Below are 23,895 nucleotides of genomic sequence, written 5' to 3'. Positions count from 1 at the left end.
TGGGCTTCATTTTGAATGCCTCATACTGGTCGAGAAGAATATCGATCTTTGTCTTCTTAACCCCGTCCCTTCCCTCATATGTTACGTGAACTTTGTCCCAAATTACTTTTGAAGAAGTATAATCTGCAATACGCTTATATTCCGTAGGAGACAATGCACTATAAAAAGAGTACATAGCTTTGGCATCAAGCGCATCTCTCTTTGCTAATTCAATTGTAGATAGCATTGCAGTGGGAGTAGTGTTGTTGTTGTCCTTTGCATTGGAATTTGCATCGGCTGTTGTATTACAACGAGATCAACGCCTCTTTGAACAACATCCCAAATCTGCGGATCTTGGCATCTAATGAATGCCTTTAATTTATTTTACCAGTCACTTTAATCTGTCCCATCAAGGTAGGGTGACCTGTTGTTGCTTCCTCCTTTGATCCAGGTTAGAACAAAATTGCTAGCCATGTAGATTCTTAGCTCAAAAGTAATAACACTTCAATGTAAATGTGAGCACCAAGTTCTGATATCAATTATTGTGGCTAGCGGTGTCACATAATGGTGGGTGAATAGGTTTTTTCAAAAGATTTTGAAAATCAATGTGGAAATATAAACGAGTATGCTTAAAACATAGCCATCGGATGATGAACAGAAGTAAAATCTGAGAAATTCTCAGAATGAGCAGCGTGCATAGTTCTATTATCACAAAATATAAACAGAAAAATTAAGGGATAGAGAAATTGCACAAAAGGTTTATAGTGGTTCGGCTTTGTTTAAGCCTAATCCACTTCTTCACGCTGGTAGTCAATCGACTGGATTTCACTAATAAATAGTCCAGAGGTTACAACTAGTGATAGCTTTTGAGTCAAAAGACTTCCAACCTAATACTCACACTAGAATGCTCTCCTTTAAGCATTACAATATTTGGATTAAGTGTGTATAAAGAATGTGAAGCTCTCTTGATCTTGGAATTTAGAATTCTGCTCTCTTGTGCGCCCTTTTTTTCTTCGACCTTGAGATGTCCTTTTTTACATTCCTCCATCTCCAACTACCCGTTGCAAGGCTTCTAAAGATCGCTCTTCAAACTTCTCGTTTGAACGAGATTGTATCAAAGAAAGATCTTGTAGCCGTTGAGGTCGACAAAGGAAAGAATCTTTGTTGGATTAAATCACCTATACAATCATGATTCTGGGTTTCCATAGATAGAGTACTTTATTATGTAAGTCATCATCGTCTCCCCTAATCCAGGTCCTTGATTGATCTTCAAGATTGAGAATCTCTAAGAACGATTGAGCTTGATTTTTTAGCCGCTGTGATGATTAAATCATTTTAATGAGTCTATTGATATTCTGATCATCGCACATGAAATACTACTATCAGAACTTGAGCTTCATTCTAATGTTTGAGCTCCCTGCTCAATATCTAAGCTCCCCGCTCAACGTTTGAGCTCCATACAACGTCTGAATTTCTCAGAACATCGTCTGAGCTTTTTCTACCAGATTCGATCCTACGTACTCTGTTAGGATAATCTACAAAACAAGTATTTCAATCAGATATTAGAGACTATGGACTGTTCTGTCAACTTCAAAATCAATTTAGAGTTTTTCTCAACGGATATTCCAAAGCTTAATCTGCAAAATAAAACTTCGATGGAAACTGAGGAAGATGCTCATAAGGAAGCACAATATGAGGGGGAGCATACTAGAAATGAAAGTCCACATAAAATGGACATTGACGCTACTGGCATAGTAGATGAAACTCCAAACAAGACTGCTTTAGATCTTCCACTGCAGGATACTCCACTTTCATCAATTGAGAAACAAGCTAAGACTTGGGGGGAGTCATCTAATGTTGGTGTTCAAATGGAAGATGAAATGAGTGAAGCATCAAAATCTGAGCTACTACGGGATATCCTATACAGACAAGGTTAACTGACGAACCTGATCAAGGATATGTGGACCTGAGTTCATGTGGAGATAGATGAGATGAAGGACGTAATAGCTTTTGAGCTTCAGAAGTTGAAGAGAGACATGTCTTCCAATAATAGTTTGGTCTTCATTGAGATGGAGCACACAGACAAGAAGATGGACAACTTTAGAGCTGCCATTGATCTGAAGCTGGAACAGTTATCCAAGTTTGCTCTGGTCTAACTTCCTTTAGATTTTGTGCCTTCAACTTCAACTCAAGCCCCATCAACTTCTATTCCAGCCCCAAATCCTCCCAATTAAAACTCTTTTCATTCATTTAAATTTATCATATTTGAGTCTGTTTTGAACGTTGAATATTTTTGAGTTTGAAAGTTGTTTTTGCACAAGTTTTTGCTCTAATTGAACCTTCTTAAAGCTTTTATTGAATATATTTATTTTGGTTTGATCTATGCTTTTGTGCTAATGACCAAAGGGGGAGGGGGGAGGGGGAGGGGAATGCTCATATTTCTCATAAGAAATTATGATTTGGATAAATAGGTTCCGTAAGTTAAGTTCTGAAACGAACAATTATTATAGGTTCTCATAGGAACAAGTTCTGAGAATGATTCATTAATAAGACGTTCTAAGTATACAAGTTCTAAAAGTTACATGCTTATAGTTTATGTTGTGAAGCTATACATTACTAGGTTCTGAACCTATTTTGGCATACAATTCTCTAAAATCTTTACTCTGATGCAAGCCATACAAGTTCTACAGATCAAGAATGAACCAAATGCTCTAAACGAAAGAAACTTGTTCATATTTTGATACAAGTCTTACATGTTCTGATATAGGCTTTACAGGTTGTAAAGTTTATATGAACTCAATATTGTGAACCTACTTGCATTCAATTGACAAATTTTCAGATGCTCTTATACAGGTTCTACAAGTTTTGAAGGCGTAACACAATCATATTCTAAGAACGAATTCAAACAATGAATTCATCGTTATCCCAGAACTTACTTTTACTAAAGTACTATATGATATATTATTGACTAGCAAAATTTCATTGAGTAGCAAATCATTATGTTACTCACAATCTTTTACAACAATTGGTATACTCGTATGCATAGTTTTGTCATCATAAAAGAATAGGGAGATTATTGAGAAAAACCCCTAATTGATTTTAAAGTTCACAAACCAATCTATGATATCTAATATCTGAGTTAATTCAATGAAATGCTATTTTGCAGATTGTTCTAATGTGGTACATGGGATTGAATTTGGCAAGAAAGGCTCATGCGATGCTCCGAGGGGCTCAAACGCTGTATAGAGCTCGGACATTGAGCGGGGAGCTCAGATGTTCAAATGAAGCTCAAGCTATGAGAGAGTATTTTATGTGCGATGAACAAATCATAAAGAGACATATTCATGATTTACATCATTACAACGACTAGCAAATCAAGCTGGATTGTTCTTGAAGACCTCTCAATCCTAAAGATCAATGAAGGACGTAGATTAAGGGCGACAAGGATGACTCACCTAATGAAGGACTCTATTTATGAAAGCACAAGATCAGAATTGTATGGATGATTTGATCTAATGGGAGATTCTTTCCATTATTTACCTCAACGGCTACGAGATCCTTTGTATACAATCTTGTTGAAATGGAAAGTTTGAAGAGTGATTTTCTGGAGATCTTGCAATGGGAAGTTGGAGATAGAGAAATATAAATGGAGACCTCAAGGTTGAAGAGAATATGAGACAAGAGAGCAGAATTCTAAATTTCAAGATCAAGAGAGATCCACATTCTTTACGTACATTTGATCCAAAACTGTAATACTTTGAGGAGAACATTTGAGTGCAAGAGTATTAGGCAGGAAGTCTATTCATCGAGTTGTAACCTCCGAGCTATTTACTAGTGGAATTCAGCCGATTGGCTACCAGCATGAATAAGTGAACGTACGCTTAAACTAAAGCTGAACCACTATAAACTCTCTTTATAATTTCTCTATCCCTTAATCTCTCTGTTTATATTATGCGATAGTACAATTGTGTACGCTGCTGCTTCCGAGTGGATATCTCAAACCTTACTGGCATTCATTGTCTAAGTGCCAAACTCTGAGCTTATTTGTTTATATTTCCCATTTATTTCTATATTTCCTTGAAATCACCTATTTAATCCCTCTAGGTGATAACGCTAGTACTAACATTTCTTCCCATTAAACTTCTCAATTTCAAATTTCGCTTCAGACATAATTGTAATAATAGAATTTTCAAAAAGTGAGCAGATAAGCAAAATCCCCAAATTAACTCTAGAAACTCTAACCGTGGCTCTAATACTAAATTTTGTGACAATAATTTGGAAACGCTAACGGATTTTGCAAATATGTCAATACGAATTCACCAGAGAAATAAACGAGGAACAATAAAGGACACCAGATATTTACATGATTCGATTTGAATGTTGGTACCTACATTAACGGGAAGAGCCAATAATACAATCCACTATAATCGGAGAATCGAAGTTACAATTGCCTATATGCTCGAGTGTTTCGCACACCTAAATTAAACCTAAAGTAAACTCATAAGTAATATTTCACAATCTCTTACAGAGAACTCACTCAAAAAACTCACCGAAAAAATTGATGCTCTTCTTGTTTGCTCTACCTACGAATAAAGACAAGAACATCTATATGTTCTTTCTTTTGTCCTTCCATGCGTTGGCTCTCGGATTCAAGAAGCTCAAAAATAAAAGCTCTGCCTTTTATTTCTTTCTTCGTGCAACTTCATGGAGTCAAAGGAGTTGACTGACCCCTCACGAGGCAATGCGAAAACGTCCAGCGTGCCAAACAAACGTGAACTCTATCGTGGGCAACAAATATCTTGGATATTATCTCCAAGAGACAAACGTTCACGCGAACATATTTCTGGCCTTCAAGAAAAAAATTCTGATTCAAAATAAGAAAGTAATCCATAATTTCTTTTCTTCATAATTAGATTCCATTTAACAAATAGATCTATATCCTCCAATCGGATTGGGTTCCATAAATTGTTCAAACTCAAGACAAAAATTTAACAATAACCATGTTGAATCCTCAACATATGGACATATGGGAACGCTTATTCGGACAATATGATGTATTTGAAAAGTTGTGCAACGGCATAGGCTAATCAAATTTCATTGTAAAAGCAGAAGAAGCCAATATTCTGACATGACAAACTTGCGAGAGTCCTCATAACATGATTATTCCATTAAGGAAAATAGAAACGACAGACCATTTGAAGCAACATTGCCAAATTACACACCAACACACAATTACATAAATAACAAGGGGCTTATTGAGCTTATAATTAATCAGATGATCGGGGTTTCGATTCCGCAATAAGCCTTGACTGTGTACTCATGCTTGCGACCCTCGTCAGAGGCGTAGAAATGGATCATCCCCACGTTGTCGAATGGCTTATACTTGAGAGGGTGGTTCTCGTCGATGAGCTCTTGAGGCACCTGAACCATGCCGCTAAGGAACGAGAACAAGCCCAGAGTGTACCGGGTGGTGCTTGCCTTCATGGCCACTCGATGATCACATGAACGTATCCTGTCATTGCTCCAACCCTGGTCGAAAGCCGATACACAGGGAACTAGAGTCATTGCTAATGTTCAAAAACATGCATTGAATCAATTAGATGATTAGGTAGTGAAGGGTCGAGCAATTTACCATGCTCGCATCACCCGCCATGACAACGAAAGCATTCGGAGGGAGGTCGAACCCGATCCACTCGCCTTCCTTGGTCTTGATTTCCAAGCCGTTGATGCGGTTTTGGTGAAGTATAGACAAGAAGGTCTTATCGGTGTGGCGGGGTATGGCATTGTCACCCTGGTCGCTAGTCTCGGGCGCCCTATACTTCAAGAACCGAAGGAGATAGCTAGTGGAAGCGACATGAGAATCGTAGTGCTTCTCCACGCCGTAGTTCTCAAAGATCATCCTCACCACCATATGATCTAGCTCAGCCACTTTCATTGAGTAAGAGTACGCAACCTCGCTTATTGCATAACAAATCAAATTATTAGTTAAGCAGATCATAAAGCACGCGACTTGGGAGGAAAAAATTTGTGTAAAAACGAAGCCAATCGATGGTTAGCAAGATACCAGAAGTGGTCGTTCCCATCGGGCCACATGAGCTTGGTGAACCTGCCCACTTCTTCCAGATCCGTAACGTTGTCGATTCCCAAGCCTTCGTGGAGGGGAATGAGGGAGACTTGGCCGACATAGCCGTGGTAAGGCTTGTCGCTGACATTCTGGCTCTTGATCTCCGTGGGGAGGCTGAACAACTCATCGGTGGCCTTGAAGATTGAGCCGTCGAGCTCCGGAGGAACGCCGTCGTACAAAGCTACGAAACAACCGAACTCTTGAAGGCCATGGCACACTTGTTTCATCGCCAAAGCCCATGAGCTTGTCCCTTGTTTCAAGTCCTTGTTGTTGAAGTCGATGACCGGAACAACGGGGGAAATAAGAGAACCCATTGATGGTGAAGGTGTGTTAAGAGACTTTGCCCTTTGACAGATGTGATCTATATGTTGGTGCTTCTCCTTGTTTGTTCCATCTATATGTACTTTTATATGGCGCGCGAACGGGTTTCATCTCTTTTCTCTTTCTATTTTACATAAAGCCGTGTTACCTCATTTCTGAAAATATAGCTGCTCATATCGCTGGTGATTAGATAGCTCATCTCTAAAAGGAAAACGTTTCATGGCATGTGCATAGGAAGCGGGGCAATTGCCAAAATTTTAAAAAAATTATTGGACGTATGCTAATACAATCTTAAACTTTTCGATTTGGCTAATTTAATCCTAAGTTTTTTGAATTTGCTAATTTATTCCTTTTGCTGAATTTGGCTAGAAACTGTTAGGTCGTTCTAAGTGGCACGATAAGCACCGACGTAGATAAATTTTGTAACTTTTTAAAATTTATTCTGAATTTTAATTGAAAAAAATTATTTTCTTTTTTTCCATTGTGGTCGACAAGGGCTACCTCACTCACAATTGGCGAGGACTTGCAGGAAATTGCCTAGTGTCCGGCTATGGAAAAACTAGAAAAATATTAAAGATATAAATACTCAGAAAAATTTATCAAAAATTGTCTACATCAGCGCCGGCTATGTCATGTAAGACGTCCAACGTCTAAGTTGGCGATATCTAGTCAAAATTGATCGGAATGATTACATTGTCAAAATGTTTAGAATTAAATTAGCTAAATTAAAAAGTTCGGGATTGAATTGATTTTCACACAACAAGTTTAGGACCTTTTTGGGTAATTTTCCCATTGAAAACATATTGTGAGATTTGTCATATTTTGTATTTCTCTATTCGTATTTTTCCTATGAAGTGTTTGGACATATATTAAACGGAATATGCTCACTTGATGAGGCTCAAGGAGCCAAAAGAAATATAGTTTCTTAAGAACTATTACAAGTGGTACCAGTTCTTGTTCTTTTCACGAGGTGCTAAACATTCTTAAATTTAATCAGCACCGCTCCGTTTTGTTGATCCGATCAATTATTAAAATCTGCTAGCACCTTCAAAGCCCTCGTCAGCATGTCATGCGAGAGAACTTCGAGTACGACCCTAGGAAAATGAAGCGTTATAAATCATTGAAGTAGTAATCAGAATCAACTCCTGATCTGATCGATGGGTCTTGGTTCTATATAGAAGGCAAGTATTGATACAGACCAAGCTAGGGGACCAAACCATTTGGGTGTCGAGATCTCGAGGTGGTCCAAATATGTGGTGAAACATCGACTCTGTAGAAGGGAAATCCAATCTTAAACAACATTATTATGTGAGCATTTGTCTTACGATACATGATATCGATTTCTCTTTCTCTCTCCCTTCAATTGTACGGGCTTTAAGGATATATCAAATGGTGTTTTTGCTATTCAACTATCGACATGAATGTTAATTTCCCGTTTGCAACCTTGTCAATGAAATGGGGTTATCCAATTAGGGGACCGAGATGCAGAGTATACGACACATTATATTGATCTCAAATTGATTATGTTATGTTCATGGTCCATGAAGACAACGTATGACGTTTTTGTTTTAATGTCGCTTGTTACCCATAGGATTGGTCGGTTTCAATGCCAGCTCCTTAAGAAAGCAAGATCTTCCTTATCCCATCATCGCACTAAAGTCAATTATACGATGGGCAGGATTGTCGCAACTCGAGAAATCCATTATGATTTGCATGTGATTGGTCGGATTTCATGAGATAAATTGACTCGCTTTACTTCCCTTAAATCGAAGGATCGATACTCTAATAGCTGCTTAAGAGGGTTCAGAGGATTAATTACCCTTGAAGATTGTGCAACGTACATATCTTGGTTTGGTGTTTAGCAGACATAACAAGAAAGTTAGGAATTAACCACATTGAATGGTTTATGTGAAATTCAGATTATGTTTTTGGAGCTTATAGGTGCTATTTTTATGCGTATTATCATCTGAGTCAATCATAGTTATCGAAAATTTAGAATTAGGACCGTTATCATAAAAACAAAATAGATATACATGATTGACTCGGTGATACCACGTCAATGTGACACGCGACATTACATGTTTTCTGTTCAATACATCTTAAAAAAAGATTTTCGTTGAAACTGTGGGTGCCTCTGCACGTCCTCTAGTGGTGAAACACCTTAGGACAGCTAAGTTTACTCAGATTCCTCCATAAATACTAGTTGTAAAAAAGACTAAACAAGAATAGCGGAGTGACCCAACATGCATGCTTACCCAGCCACTATTGACGAAGGGCGAAGGCGGCGGCTCAAGCACGACCCAATCTCCGTCTTTGGCCCTCATCTTCAACCCTCTCGCGTCCATAATAATCTAGCTATGTACAAATTGTCACATCACCTTTACAGGGTCTTCGCGACATAACAATGCGACGGCCTATCCCTCGTGTTCCGAGACTTAATCCCGTACGGGAGAGTTCAAACAAATCTATCATGTTGGAAGATATCGTGTTGTGAAGACTCACTGAAACTTTGTCGTATTCCGTGACGAGCCGCCCGTGCTCTTCGAGCGCGGCGCCGACGTCATCGCACACGGAATGAGCCAAGTGCTTGAATCAGGTTTCGAGTCGTCGGGGGGTTAATCTATAACGCGAATTCGGTGCACGGTTTGAGGATCAGTAGATATGCACAATCTCCTCCCTGAAGTGACCATTTGTAGCCTTAAGTTATGTGAAACTATTACGGAGTTAATACACTTCCCGTACCTATGAAGGCAATTTGTAACTTGAGTCACAATTTCATAAACAATCATCTCTAAATAGTTCGCTCGTTGAGGAAGCCCAAATCCTTACACACTCCATACTTAAACTCTCTTTATTTTCTTTTAATACAGAGTTCGCTTCTCCTTCTGCGCATGACCGTGGAGAGTGGATTTCAGACTCCGCAGTAGGCTTTGGTCATGGTATGCTTGGCTCTGTCACGGATGTCGACGGAGTCGTAGAAACGAAGCAGGCCCACATGATCGAACGGCTTATATTGCATCGGATGCTCATCGTCGATAAGCTCTTCCGGAGTCTCTATCAGTCCACCCCGGAAAGAGAACAATCCAAGCGCATACCTTGCTTCGTTCCCTTTCATCACTACTCTGTGATAAGCAGGCTTTACTCGGTTATTGCTCCATGCCTGTCCAAGCAAAACATTCCACTTGTTGTTCGTTCAAACTTTTACCATCGTTAAACAAAACAGCTTTTGTAAGAATATATCTCAATATTTGATCTTTTGTCAAGAGTCTCCCTCACAAACAGACCTTAAATTGGAAGTTGTCTATTATTACCGTAAGATGATTAAACTTCCTTGATCTGTCTAATTTTGCAAAATGCTAGAAAGGGTAACAACCATTACCATGCATGCATCACCAGCCAAGACCACGAACGAAGAAGGTGAGGGCTCAAACCCTACCCACTCTCCGTCCTTGTTTCTCAGCTCCAGTCCTCTCACATGGTTCTGATGGAGTATGGAGATGAAGCTCTTGTCCGTGTGAGTCACGAATGCCAAGTTGGCCTCGTCGTTCTCGGGCCTCCGGTAACTCAGAAACCTCAGCAGATAAGTGGTGGCCCCGACGTGAGACTCGCAATGCTTTTCCACTCCGTAGCTCTCGAACAACATCCTCACCACCGTCTGCTCCAACTCTGAGACCGTCTTCGCATAAAGGTGAGCATTTTCGCTGATCAAGTATCGCAGTACAGAGAATTAGCTCACTACATAAACCGTTGCTTGATGATTGAGGATGGTTGCTAAGAGAATTAATGATGAAGATGATGAATTTTGCAAAGATCGTGATCGGATTAGCGCTTCAGTAGTAGGAAAGCTAAATGTTAACAGAAACATGGAGTCTAATTTGTTTTCTCGTACCAGAAACGATCGTTGCCGGATGGCCACATGAGATTGGCGAACTTCTGGCACTCTCTCAAATCTGTGGCGCGGTCGATCCCCAAGCCTTCGTGAAGAGGGATCGCGGCTATCTTCCCGACGTAGCCGAATGCAGGCTTAGCACTCGTGTTCTGGATTTTGGTTTCGTACGGAAGCTCGAACAGCTCTATAAGGTCGGACAAGATCGTGCCTCGAAGATGTAGCGACAGCTTGTCGTACTTCGCGACGAACCAGCCCTGCTCCTCGAGTGTGAGGCGGATGTGGTTGCACGTGGCAACCCAAGAACTCGAATGAGGTTTCGAGTTCTCCAAGGTTAAATCAATGGTGGGAGTTGGTATTGTTTGAGAACCCATGAGTTCTAGGCTTCCGATCTCGCTCTAAATCTCCTGAATTGAACTTTGGGCTATGTATGGTTTCACTTGATAAGTTGAATTTGATGGTTCAACTGGTTATTGTGCAAATATATATTCCATGGTCTAATGGTTCTCTCCCAAGGGTACCCGACTCATGGATTCTCATCCACAGTAGAACGGAAGAAGTAGGTGATTGGGTACGAGTAGACCCGTCAAACAATCGGTTCAGATCGGGTCGGGCAATAGATAGACTGATCCAAATAGACTTATTTAACCTTGTACAAGATTACCGAATATCCTAAGGTCTTGACTCAATGCTTTACCTCACAAAGAAGATATACTTTGTTTTTGCTATTAATATAAATTGTATATAGTTTGAAACTTTGTAATGTTTGGATGAAATTCGAGCGACGGTCGTATTTCCATACATTATCTGGGAAAAGATATTTCCAATGGAGGTTTCGTGGTCCTGCAAACTGGCGATATTTTCAAATTCGATGATGACCTAGCTAATTACGTGCATGGACATGTCTTGTCACAAAACAACTTGCGAAAAGAAAATACGATGGTTGACGTACGTGATGTGCCGTCCCTTTAAATATGTCGATAAAGAAAAAAAATATTATATAATCCATACGGTCCGACTCACATGTTAATCATGAAGCCTTCACGATGAGATTCACATAATTAATGGACCATGTAGTAACATCTCAACGATGAGATACGAGGTAAATATCCAATTGGACGCAAGTATTGTAAAAATTCCAAAATTTCACGTCAAAAAAGGCCACATAAATATGAGTTAGATCGTTACGAAAATATAAATTGAAAATGATTAAAAAAATACGAGAAAAACTTGAAAAAAATAATCGAAGCATAATCGTAATTTTTAAAAATGCTTGAAACAGACATGATCTTGCACATCGGTAGTCACTCCTTTATGGAGATATATGTACTAATCTCACAATTCTCACAAAAACACCCTATGCATGTATCTTATTTATTCCACATTCCCATTGTCTTGGAGATAAGCTAATCAAGCACGGAACCCTCTTTTTGGAGTATGAACAAAGATCTTCCAACCAAAAGATAATCAACCAATTTCACTTCTTCAAGACACGAACGAATTTGATCATTCGTGACCGGCAATTATACACAACTAATCTGCTTCATTGGGTCTTTCACTTCCTTAATCGGTCCTTTTTGACACCCCTACTACATATATTGTGGAAAAGAAAAGCCATTAGATATTACTGTTATGGTACGAGGAGGAGCTACTTGATGCACATAAAGGATTGCTCTCCAAGTATCGCCTTCTTCAATTTATGAATCTGCTTTATAGGAACTATAGTAGTTTTCACGTTGATACAGGCTTTGGCCCATGGGCTGACTATCGGGGCTCACTGATATTGAGCTTGATCCTGCCCAATTGGAGGGTGAATCAAGATGTGTCGGTTTAGCACATTACTAAGGGCTTGCATGACAACATCCTGATCTGAAAAAGTGGTTATGTTTAAAATGACTTTTTTTGATTCTATTTCCTGAATGAGTTTAGAGAATCAGAAGGCGTTTGATAATTGCTCAAAATTTTTATTCTTCGAACAGAAACGCATTTGATAACCGCATAAAATTTCTGTTCCCTAGAATAATTGCTCTTCTTAATTTTTTTTTCATTTAAGTCAAATAATTACGTAGTTACTGTGCGAAATTTCATCATACATTTGAAATTAATTGAAGATTAATTCATATTGATTCTCTTCCATAACATATTGCATATTGAAATGTAACAATAAATATCAATAGCCATCATGAGTCACTTTCGCCATTTATTGTGGGGTTTCATCGAACTCCTTTGAGCGAGCGGACAACCGACACAAGCGACACCTTCGTTTCTACAAGGAAAATGCAATGCCCTACTTTATATTGTGTGCATTTTTTGTTCTAGAAAATCAAGCCTCGATCTTAAATCATCGAAAACTTAAGAACGAGAGCTTGCTAAGTATTCACAATGGTTATTTTTGTCTTTTTCCAATGTTTTTAAAAACTAGACTAAGTCTAAAGTACATAAACCTAGGAAAATCACAACTAACGAAATCAAGTGTGCAATCAAGGAATCATGAAATTGATAAATCACATCATAAAACACTAATGAAGCCCTAAGGGCTTAGAAAAATGTGGTTCGAATTTAATTGCAAAGGTATTTAAAATTTTTCAAAAAAAAGAACAAAATCTATAAAATCTAGGGAATCAGTGCCCAAATTTCCGAAATGAGATCAAACTAGCCTATTCTAAGCTTCTTCTATTTTTAGGGATTTTCTGAAAATTTTGCTTATTTTTTTAGGAATATTTTCAAATATTTTCAATTTTTATGTAATATTTTATTATCTTATATATTTTCTTTGAAAATGAGACCTCCCGTTGTTTTAGGTCGAGGAAAAATTGAGAGAACTGAAAAAGAAAAATGAGAGATGTGGGACTTCATTCTCTTTTGTCATTCTCAAAAGTGATTCTTTTTTTTAGAACTAACTTTTTTTTTGTTCTTGTTTTTGCTTCAAAACTGTTTCTAGGAATAGAATCAAAATCAAAATCAAAATCATTTATGTTACCAAACAGGATTCTCATCTTTTTATACTCCGTGAAATAGAATCAGAGAACCAGAATGGTTACCATGCAGGCCCTAAATGACGATTTAGGTTCTCATTCCCTTTTGGAATTTGATTAGATCTTCCGAGTTTCTGCTTCTTCTTTTTACCACAATGCTTTTGATTAGCATTTCAATTGGTGGATACACGTGAGAGATGAGCGTTTCGGGAAGCATTTCTAAATGATTATGTACTAGTGTGTACCTTTATCTTTTTTGCTGCACGCATTTGATATCTTGACATTAATTTCTTTTGAATTTTCTGAGAAACTCAAGTGCTCATCGTATTTCATACCGAATAGGTTTAGTCCGGTGTTGGAAGTAGAAGTGATCATTAGGCCGGGCTAAAGGTCGAACCTAGTGTGTTGTCCAAGCTTGTCCATACCACAAAATTGACAAGGGAGTTTTCAGGGCCGAGCCGGGTCCAAAGATGTGCATTTCGATTTTCTCGTAGGTGAGATCTTTGCCCAAGCTTGTCCAAGCCTGCTTAGGCGTGAGGATACGATGATCACGCCATCACCCGTTACTTACCCGTGCTTTGAAGAAATCCTAAACCGACACCTTGGATGTCTCATTTTTCTAAATCATATCGGAGTACGAAAAAAGTATGTGTAATTATCAACCTATCGATGTTTATAGTGCAAAAAGCTTGTGTGTTTAAGATTGGTACCAAGAGTGCATGTTTACCGAGATTTGAAAAAAAAAATGAAAAAGAAGGAAAGTAAAAGAGGGGAACAAAAGGGGAGAAAAAAAGGGGCCCATACATCATCTTGTCCAAAAGATCCACTGGTTACCACAACTCATGCTTCATACTTAAATATGGTACGATACACGCTTCATTCTTAACAATGGTACAATACAAAGTTCTTTCTGGCCAAGCAATACAAAGATACATGCTGCAAGATCATGAACTTGGCTGAAATTTTATTCGATAGCCATGTTGTGCCCCAATAGCTTCACAATAGGCTTTAGACTCCACAATAGGCTTTGATGAGGCAATGACCCTTCGTGCGATCCTGGCTCCTGTCGTAGAAACGAAGGAAATCAACATGATTGAATGATGTGAACTGTTGAGGGTGGTCTTTGTCTATGAGCTCCTTGGGTATCTCTATTGTTCCTGTATTATAGGAGAAGACGCCGAGCGAGTACCTCACCAACCCTTCTTCTCTCACGTTGATCCGATGGAAACAAGCTTTGATCCTTCCATTGCTCCATCCCTGACAACCCATAGACATTTGAATAGATCAGATAAAGTATAGTGTCGGTCTCTGCTAATGGTATTGTTTTTTATATAGGCCAATCCTGCTTAGCCAGCCATCTGAGAAGTGAAGAATAATATAATGGGTTACCTCCTATCAGAATTTAAGTATAATTTCCTGTCATGTACCTCACTTCAAAGATGCATCTATGCCACCTAACTTTGTGCCATTTGACCCTGCTTCTGTTCTTCATCTAAAGCGCATTATATTTCAGGCACATGGCCAGCGAGGCTTGACTAGTTCGGGGAGAATAACAGATAAGCTAACTCACCACGCATGGATCGCCGGCCATGACCATGAAAGACGAAGGCGAGGGCTCGAAGGTGACCCATTCTCCATCCTTTGTCATCACCTCCAAGCCCTTCACATTGTTCTGATACAGAATGGACAGGAAGGTCTTGTCCGTGTGGGCGACCGAGTTGATGTTAACCTCGTCTTCGCCGGGTTTCTTGTACTTCAAGATGCGCAGGAGGTATGTGGTGGACTCGGTGTGAGAGTTGCAGTAGCCCCCCACGCCATAGCCTTCGAACACCATCCTCGTCACCGTTTTCTCCAATTTAGCTATCTCCCTCGTGTAGGAATGAGCAGTTTTGCTACCACAAACCGGAAAAACATTTACTAATAAGATCAATGTAACAAAAACCGACTTACTTAGCAAAGACTCAGAATCCCAACTGCATTGTAAAAATCTTGAAGCTGTCACTACAACTTCTTAAGGACATGTATTATTCCGTGCCCCAAATACTTTTTTTTTTTTTTCGCCTTTGCTTTGGTGGTAATAGGAGAGGAGGATGTACCAGAAGCGAGCATTCCCAGATGGCCACATGAGAGCTGTGAACGTCTCACAAGCTTCGAGTTTCTCAGCACCATCAAGGTTCAGACCTTCAAGCAAAGGAGTTCCTGGATAGTGGGGTATGTAACCCTTTGAGTAGGCGCTATCTGGGTTCCGAACCTTGGTCTCGTGAGGGAGATCAAAGAGCTCCTTTGCGGCGCAAAAGATCGGGTCGCGAAGCTCCGGAGGGAAACCCTCATACTCGGCTACGAAGCACCCGTGATGTTCCAGAGCCCGCACGATTTCATCGCAAGCTCTCATCCAAGACTTGGTCCCGGGTTCCACACTTTCCTCTGTGAAGACTATGACGGGAACTTTGGACGCCATTTTTGCTTTCTAGCTCCTCTGTCCACCCGGTTTATTATTTGAGGGGGTGTCGCGACCGAAAGTTCAACAATCTTAAGTTAATGGATTATTATTTTAATTATTTAACTAACCAAACTCTTACTCTCCAAGCCCATACCAAATTGTAATTTAAGTTTTATTTCGCGAAAAACTATTCAATTGGAGCCGCTACTAATCATTTGCGGTAGGTCGATTAGAAACCTACGGACTACTTTATTCCTACGAACTAGAGAAATGAGTCCGCAAACTTGGTTAGATTAATTTGAAAAAATTAATGTCCTTTCGATACCAATTTCATGAAAAATCCTTTTCGATTAATTGATGTGAATTGAATAATTAATTTGGAAAAATATGACATGGAAAACCATATGATATACAAAAAATGATTTGATTTTTTTTTTTTTTGTATTTTCTCGGCAAAATAAAACAACCAAAAGTTTGAACAAAGATAAACAAAAATGCCCATAATATATCTTTTAATTTCGAATTTTCTGATAAACTCACTCATTCTCAAAGATCCGGGCTAGAGCAGAATTTTATCCGCTACATTTCGAAGATTCGAGCTAGTATGACAATAGATGTATAGAATAACATCATCCATTTTCTCAAAAGGTAGAACACGAAAATTCTATACTAAATTATAATCACATTTCATAAGATCAAGGCCGAGGAAATATAATTTATTTTTCGAAGGATCTAGGCACAATGGAGCATATATTATGATCATGTTTGTTTATAAACAACTCAATATGCAAGAGATAAGTATCCGAATTAAAGTTTATCTATGATAGATTAGATATTATCCAATTCAAGTATTCTCATAGATTAGACAAATTCTGAATCGATGATCATTATCCACAACATAGAAAAATCATCAGAAAATCATAGGATAATGTCACTTAACCAATCAAGGATTAAAATTCAAGGCAAGGATATCCACCATCATGTAATTTGGCCACCAAGAGAGAGAGAGTATGCCGAAAATCAATTTTATTTCATTAAAAATCCTTATTCTTTGCAATTAATTCAATTTGATCTTAGAAAAATGCCAAACAAGTTTTAACTTTGAGAGACAATAATTTTTCCAATCAAATTACATCAATTCTCAAGAACATTCAAGCAATTTCATGATCGAATCGAAATTACTTAAAAGATCAGAATTTTTATGCAACAATACCCAATTTTCGGTTCTTAACAAGAATTAGCAAAAAAGGTTTAACTTTTCACTTTTAATTGCAATTCAACATGTATTCATCAAGGTATTAAAACATCGACATGTATTCATCAAGGTATTAAAACACATACGCAAGTTATCAAGCTAACCGGCATAAATTGCAATAAAAAAGTTGAGAAATTTTACCTTTTCCAAGCTAAAATTCTTCACACAATTTTCGCTTAAAACAGTCCCCCTTTGAGCTTATTTGAGGTCGAATCAAACTCCGAATCAGGATTCTAGCACCAAGTAACACAAAAGTTAGCCATCAAATATCAATTGAAAACGGGGCTAAACCAATATCGAATAGGGCTAAATCATAGCTAAACAGCGCTGGACAGCAGGGGGTGTCGGCCAGCGATGGTGGTGGTCTCGAGCATGCAACGACTGCAACTATGGGTGCTTGTGGTGACGGTGGCTTACGGATCAGCAGCTTCATTGGATCTCGCGTCGGTATGGTAGAAATTTTGCTAGTGTTGCTCACAGTGAGGGCCGTATTGTTGGTTTTGCCTTCGAGTTTGCAATCATCAATGGAGAAGTACTGGAGCCGTGACGATCATGGATGGGCAGCCAACGTGAAGAACAGCCAATAAGCTTGACCCAGAATTCCCTCTAGCGGTCTCTCCTTGCAACGTGCACAGAGAAAGGCACCAAGAAAAGACCTCTTTCTTACCCACACCCCCCCCCTCTCTCTCTCTACTTGGATCTCTCCCTCTATGAACTGTGGCCGTCTTTTCAACGTGTGAGAACAAGTGTTTATATAGAGCTAGGTTGAGAAACCCTAGAATAAAAGGCTTAATTGTTCTGCAAGTTTCTAATTAATAAATTAATTTTTCACTTGACATTTTAATTACAATTTTCAGCCCCAAATGATGATCATGGACTTTGGCCGAATCTCGTGCTCTTGTGGGCTCTCTTGTGCATCCTGAGCCTAATCGGGCTCTAATTAATTAAATGGATAATTAAATAAAGTCTCGCATAATTAAATGGGTAAAATGGGCTGATTTTAATTTGAGTTTAGGTCCAAACTCTCATGAGAATTCAGCACACCTATACTCAAGCCTTGGATGAATTTTCCTAATCAAGTAATGGGCTTGTCTCAATTCTCAGGCTCAATTAAGGCTTCTTTCAAATAATGGACATTAAATTGAAAGCCTTAATAACTAAAGTGATCACGAATAAACCAAATCGAGCTTGAAAGTAAGTCCAATTGCCCACTATAAAATTCCTTAGTTGAAAATTTTAGACTAAGTGTGGTCTAGTCGCTATGTCAAATGACCTCAATTGCTTCATCTCTAGCTTGAATGCATGACTGACGTAAAATAAATATGCAATGCATGAGAAAATTATTTTTGTGAGAACTACAATTAATTTTCATTTTATACTTAAATGAATGATTTACTGAAAATCAAAATTTAGGTGTCGATAGAAGGATAATGGTTCGCGATTTTTTTGTAGAGGAGCTGATGCTGATGAAGTGTTTTTGTTTTCTAGATGACATTTTTTTCTATTGCATCTTTATATTCGAGGCTTCAAATTGTCTTGTAATGGCGAGTGTGTGAGCAAACCACAAATATTGCCGGCGTAGTCCGACTCTTAGCCAGGTGTCCGTGCATGGTAAAAAAGAACATTCGCATCGGCCACCAAAACCATCGAACGAATCTCTGAAAACAAAAACTGCCAAGTGAATCCAAACACAAACATGGCAACTTTTTTCTAGATTCTACGATGTAGCCGTACCTCTGAAAGAACCCTATATGTCGCCAAAAGACATCGACAAAATTATGTTTTTCATAAGCATGAATATCATTATCTTGTGATGGTCGCATCTCATCATGTCATGGAGGTGGTGAACCATTTACGCAATTACTTGGCTGTGTTGGTGAGGCAAAGACCCATACCTTGTTTGTCATATGCACTGTTGAATCCGGGTGAATTGAATATGGATATGATCTGAGGTTGGTTTGTTTGCGTGAATTTTTTTTTTCTAAAATTAATTTTATGAACTTTCACGTGTTTGGTTTGCTGAAAATGATCATTTAAAGGAAATCGATTTACAGTTAAAGAAACAATGCATTTTTAAATTTAGAGAAAAATGAATTCCCTAACCTCAAAAGGGAAATACTTTTCTAAAAAATGATTTTTTAAAAAGTAATTTCATTTATTATAAAACTTTTCCTGGAAACAAACACACTCTAAATTGACTCGTTTAACCCGTATTGACATTTTTTTTCATACGCAGTACAAATTTAACAACTCATAATTGACCAAATTTGACCCATATCCAATTCAACTCAGGCTCTAATTCTTAGCAATTTTTCCCTCTCAAATATGGAAAATAGTAAACCAAAAGAATAAACTAACCGATTATAAACAAAGTAAACACGAAAAAAATTATCAAGTAAGAAATTACTAATAATATGCCAAAGTAAAATCGAGCAAAATTTATCAAGTTCACGAAAGATTCTAATTTGAATTCAAAGAACATTGCGGAAAAATTGCAAAAAAAAAAAAAAAAAAAATTAAACCTGTTGCAATTGTGTCAATTCAATTCTAAATATAATTTTTTGTCAATTTAGTCATTCCGACCAACTTTGGACGAAATCCGTTAGCGTGAACGCCATCTAGCGCTAACAAGGACGCCGATATTAACATGGCCAATTTTTAATAATATTTTAATATTTTCCAATTTTTTTAATTTTTTTTTTTTGTTTTTTTTCCATTCCCTTCTTTTTCCTCCAGCCTGTCGCCAGATCGACAATTGGCCGCAGGCCAAAGCCGACGAGCGCGAGGCCGGTTTCATCGAATCTAGGCAAGGCTAATCTCCCCATTATTGGACAAGGTCGCCTCGCAACGTTAAGGGTGAGGCTCGGCCTCGCCTAGATCTAGCAAGGCTGAGCCTCACCATCCCAGCAATGGTGGTGAGGCTTGGCCCGAGCGAGGCCGACCTCGCCCTCGCCGACTTTGTCCTCTAGCTGGTTTCTGATCCGGCAATTGGTAGGAGGAAGAATGGGGGAAGGAAAAAAAACAAGAAAAAAGAAAATAATATAAAAATGGGCCACGTCATTGTCGACATCCACGTCAATGCCGATTGGTCAAAGTTGGCCGGAATGATTGAATTAGCATAAATGCAAAAGATTTAGGACGTTTTTGATAATTTTCGTGAAAAACGCTACAAGCCAAAGTGAAAACAATTGAACCACGTTCTAAACTTTTTCTAGCAATGGAATCATTCATCAATTCGCCTCTAGAATCAACCGACGAAGTTGGCTCATATACAAGCCAAACATGCTCCGTCGATAGGTTCTTTTCCAAATGAACAGGTGAGTAATCAACCAATGAAGCTCAGAAAGCGATCAGTCACTGCTGCGACTAAGCTAAACACTTGCATCTCGGAGCTCACGCACCATAATTTCAATTTCTTCAGATTCTCTGGAACCGAAACCAGTTCAATGGACCCGTTTTGCCACCTCTACTTGAATGGATAAGATTATATATTTTTAAAATCTTCATGAACAACTTAAGTCCGTTGACAAAAAAAAATATCTCCAAATAAATATGACGTTTGTACACGTTAATTAAAGGAAAGAAAGAGCTTCTGTAAATGCAAATGCCATTCACATAGTGATTGATGACGAGACTCGTTACTTAAGAGATTAGTCACTTGTTTTAGCGGTAAAAGGTCCATAAACCCGTTTTGATGTATGGATAATAACGTATTACCAGGTTATCAAACCACCCCACCCCAAGGTGGATAAAACTAATTTTTCAAATACTAATTCCTTCCGTGGGTTTAACATACTTTTAGATTCAGACCGATGCACGATGTTGCCTCCGACTGAAATGGGCAACTCAAGTCGAAAAGTTGACTTTCCTTAGAGAAAAGGACATCGAACAGTCTCAAGCAGTTGGAGCAAGCAATGCTCGACACGATCCGGGTGCATGACCCGATATTAACATTTGGATACATTATGTTATCAACAACCATCTGCCCTCGAAATGACGGGAAGAGATTGAGACCTACTACTCCGCGCCCCTTTTCTGGAGATATATGTACTAATCTCACAATTTTGACGAAAAACATCCAATGCATATGCCTTACTTATCCCACCTTCCTATTGTCTTGGTGATAAGCTAGCACAGAGCCCTCTTTTGGAGTATGAGCAAAGTTTTTCCAATCACAAGAGAATCAACAACTTCGCTTTTTCAAAATACGAATGAATTCGATCATTCGAAATTATAGGTGGCAAAATGGGTCTAGAACTCATTTGTTGGTCTAAGTCATAAATGGGTTGCATCAAGTTTTAAAAACCAACTTAAGTGAGATAACAACTTGATGAGTTTTAAACGGGTTACCTAATCACAAATACCGCCTCGTCTCGGACCATCGCAAAAAAAACTATAACCGAAATCCTTTTTATTTGGCATTAACTTTGAACCATGCGCATCTAAAATACCTTTGACTAAGGCTCTATTTGTTTCACGGAAAATATTTTTCCAGAAAACATTTTTCCCATTTTCCAGTGTTTGAGGGGCAGAAAATGAGTGATCAATGGAAAATATTTTCCGGCCAACAAAAAAACCTTCTAAAACTAAGGAAAATGATTTTCTCATTTTAAGAAGATGAAAACATTTTCCTCATATTTTCTTCCTCCTTTCTTTCACCCTTCTTTTCTTTAAAATTATTGTTTTTCATTATTCAATTATCTTTTAATATTTCATTTTTTATTTTTTAAATCTTTTTATTTTTCTCTTTTCTCCTTCTTCCTCCTATCTCCTTCCTCTGCCCACTTCCTCCGTCGATGACGAACCTCATTGACGGCAGCCGACTAGCGAGGCGAGCTCGAGGCTCGGCGATGCAACCCTCGGAGTCCTCGGCCTCGAGGGAGGCCAAGCTCACCGGATTTAGTTTGACCGGGCTTGGCCTCAAGCAAGCGAGGTAGGCGAGTCTTGGCCTCGCTCGAGGTAGGCGAGACAAGCCTCGATGTCGCCCTAGGTGGGCCAGGTGAGCATCGGCGTTGCCCTAGGATGGCCGGGTGAGTGTCGGCGTTGCCTCGCTAGATCCAACGAAGCTCGGCCTTGCTTGAGGTTGTCAAGGCTCGGACCGAGCTCGCCGACCTTGGCCTTTGGCTGGTCACCGGTCACCGTCGTGGCCGGTGACCAGATGAGAGAAATTACAGAAATTAAAAAAAAAAAAAGAAGAAAAAGAAAATTAAAAAAGCAATTAAAAAATAAAATAACTAAAAATAAAAAATGTTTTTTTAGTCAAATAAATAAATAATTATTAAAAAATTGAATTATATAATAATTTTTTTAGGAAAATTAGTTTCTTGACAAATGACGGAAATCATTTTCCAATTCATTTTTAAGTATTAGCCAAACATTGGAAAATATCGTCATTTTCTTGAAAAATGACTTTCCGAAAAAATATTTTCCAAAAACAATATATTTTTTATGAAACAAAGCGAGCCTAAGATCAATGCGGTTTATCTTAAGTAAGTCACAAATACGTGATTTTATAATTTTCTTATTTTTGTATTTCTATTCTATTTTTTCTAATTTTTTTCTATGAAATCTAGCGAAGGTTGCCGGCCACAAGGCAAGGGCTGTGAACCCTCACCGACAGTAGGCAAGGTTCGCAGCCCTTGTCCAAATGGCCACTAGGCAAGAGCTTCACAGCCATTGTCTATGACCGACGAGAATCGCTCGTCAAATTTGTCCACAGTGTTTAAGCAATATAATTTTTTTAAAATTTTATAAAAATAAGTTTTCCCATATTGTATTAAATATGGAAGTGTTTTAGTAATATGGATCGGGTTGGGTATGGGTCGAGAAATTTGCATTGCCTAAATAGATCATAAACAGATTATATGGTCAATTTAGGTTGGACCATTTATAACTTGACCCGACTTATCGATTTGACTGGTCTATTCATGACCTACGATCTATTTCGATGGTTTTTTTACTACGAAGGCGATTCTTTTTGACACCCTTGATATGTATATTGTGGAAAAGAGAAACATTATAGATTACTGTCGTGGTACGAGGAGGAACTACTTGATGCACCCAAAGGATTGCTCTCCAAGTATCACCTTCTTCAATTTAAACTTTAGATGCCACTTTCAGGTCCTGAAATAGATCCCCATGAATCTGCTTCATAGGGACTAGAAATTTTCATGTGGACACAGGCTCTGGCCCATGGGCTGACTTTCGGGGCTCACTGATATTGAGCTTGATCCGGCCCATTGGAGGGTGAGTCAAGAGGTGTCGGTTCGGCACATTACGAAAGGGCGATCTTCCTCGTTCTCTTTTTTGGAATTTGATTAGATCTTCTGAATCTTTGTTTTGTTGACAACACTGCTTTTCATTAGCATTCCGATGGCAATGGGTACGCTTTAGAGATGAGCTTTTCGGGAAGCAATTCTAAAATACTATCTAGTAGTGTGTGTGTGTGTGTTTTTTTTTTTTAAAGAAATATCCTCATTTCATATAAAAAAGAGATATTACTTTAAAATAAAAATGAAAATCTTACAAAATAAGTAAATCTATTTGGTACAGCCTGCAAAAACTTGCTCATTCTTCAAGGACGAACTTGTCATGGCATCAATCACAATTGGCTGCCAATCTCCGAATTTCGCATCATCGTCGTTAATGAGCACAAATCGAGAAATCCCTCTCTAGCGATTACGGCTTTGCCAAAAGGCGGTGCGCAACCAGGTCCGGCGTCCCCAGCACTATCACCGTACAAAAACAAGACCAACACAAATATGTTGAGAAAGTACAAAAAACGTATTGTAAATCCCACATCTATATCTAGATCAAGATAGAAGAGCATCAACATCTAGTTTTAACTCTAGATAGGGAGAGAATAACTACAAAAGGATACCCGTTGATCACAAAATCACTTTCGGATAAGCTTAT

General features: G+C 38.6%; 3 protein-coding genes across 3 annotated transcripts; all 3 read right to left on the bottom strand.

The window, feature by feature from the left end:
- Nucleotides 1–5,058: 5,058 nt before the first annotated feature.
- On the bottom strand, nt 5,059–6,475 carry LOC115737605 (2-oxoglutarate-dependent dioxygenase AOP3-like). The gene is made up of 3 exons (XM_030669801.2): nt 6,044–6,475; nt 5,612–5,936; nt 5,059–5,508 (listed from the first exon to the last, which is right to left on the bottom strand). Exons 1-3 carry the CDS (start codon nt 6,415–6,417, stop codon nt 5,251–5,253), a joined length of 957 nt encoding a protein of 318 aa, XP_030525661.1. The 5' UTR covers nt 6,418–6,475; the 3' UTR covers nt 5,059–5,250.
- A 2,669-nt stretch (nt 6,476–9,144) lies between these two features.
- LOC115737477 (deoxypodophyllotoxin synthase-like) lies at nt 9,145–10,759 on the bottom strand. The gene is made up of 3 exons (XM_030669603.2): nt 10,314–10,759; nt 9,804–10,125; nt 9,145–9,584 (listed from the first exon to the last, which is right to left on the bottom strand). Exons 1-3 carry the CDS (start codon nt 10,682–10,684, stop codon nt 9,336–9,338), a joined length of 942 nt encoding a protein of 313 aa, XP_030525463.1. The 5' UTR covers nt 10,685–10,759; the 3' UTR covers nt 9,145–9,335.
- A 3,329-nt stretch (nt 10,760–14,088) lies between these two features.
- On the bottom strand, nt 14,089–15,743 carry LOC115737428 (probable 2-oxoglutarate-dependent dioxygenase AOP1). The gene is made up of 3 exons (XM_048273760.1): nt 15,382–15,743; nt 14,856–15,177; nt 14,089–14,542 (listed from the first exon to the last, which is right to left on the bottom strand). The coding sequence occupies exons 1-3, from the start codon at nt 15,741–15,743 to the stop codon at nt 14,294–14,296; spliced, it is 933 nt and encodes a 310-aa protein (XP_048129717.1). The 3' UTR covers nt 14,089–14,293.
- Between the last annotated feature and the right edge of the window lie 8,152 nt (nt 15,744–23,895).

Source organism: Rhodamnia argentea, chromosome 2 (assembly GCF_020921035.1).
Source record: "Rhodamnia argentea isolate NSW1041297 chromosome 2, ASM2092103v1, whole genome shotgun sequence".
Classification (NCBI taxonomy): Eukaryota; Viridiplantae; Streptophyta; class Magnoliopsida; order Myrtales; family Myrtaceae; genus Rhodamnia; species Rhodamnia argentea.
This window is presented reverse-complemented; position numbering and strand designations above follow the sequence as displayed.

What these genes read in the sequence shown, in the direction of transcription:
- LOC115737605 (XM_030669801.2), bottom strand. Translation starts at nt 6,417, where the DNA reads ATGGGTTCTCTTATTTCCCCCGTTGTTCCGGTCATCGACTTCAACAAC. An exon ending in GATGGGAACGACCACTTCTG is followed by an intron (nt 5,937 to 6,043) that starts GTATCTTGCTAA and finishes TTATGCAATAAG; the next exon opens with CGAGGTTGCGTACTCTTACT. An exon ending in TGGCGGGTGATGCGAGCATG is followed by an intron (nt 5,509 to 5,611) that starts GTAAATTGCTCG and finishes GCTTTCGACCAG; the next exon opens with GGTTGGAGCAATGACAGGAT.
- LOC115737477 (XM_030669603.2), bottom strand. Translation starts at nt 10,684, where the DNA reads ATGGGTTCTCAAACAATACCAACTCCCACCATTGATTTAACCTTGGAG. An exon ending in TCCGGCAACGATCGTTTCTG is followed by an intron (nt 10,126 to 10,313) that starts GTACGAGAAAAC and finishes ATACTTGATCAG; the next exon opens with CGAAAATGCTCACCTTTATG. An exon ending in TGGCTGGTGATGCATGCATG is followed by an intron (nt 9,585 to 9,803) that starts GTAATGGTTGTT and finishes TTGCTTGGACAG; the next exon opens with GCATGGAGCAATAACCGAGT.
- LOC115737428 (XM_048273760.1), bottom strand. Translation starts at nt 15,743, where the DNA reads ATGGCGTCCAAAGTTCCCGTCATAGTCTTCACAGAGGAAAGTGTGGAA. An exon ending in TCTGGGAATGCTCGCTTCTG is followed by an intron (nt 15,178 to 15,381) that starts GTACATCCTCCT and finishes GGTTTGTGGTAG; the next exon opens with CAAAACTGCTCATTCCTACA. An exon ending in TGGCCGGCGATCCATGCGTG is followed by an intron (nt 14,543 to 14,855) that starts GTGAGTTAGCTT and finishes ATGGGTTGTCAG; the next exon opens with GGATGGAGCAATGGAAGGAT.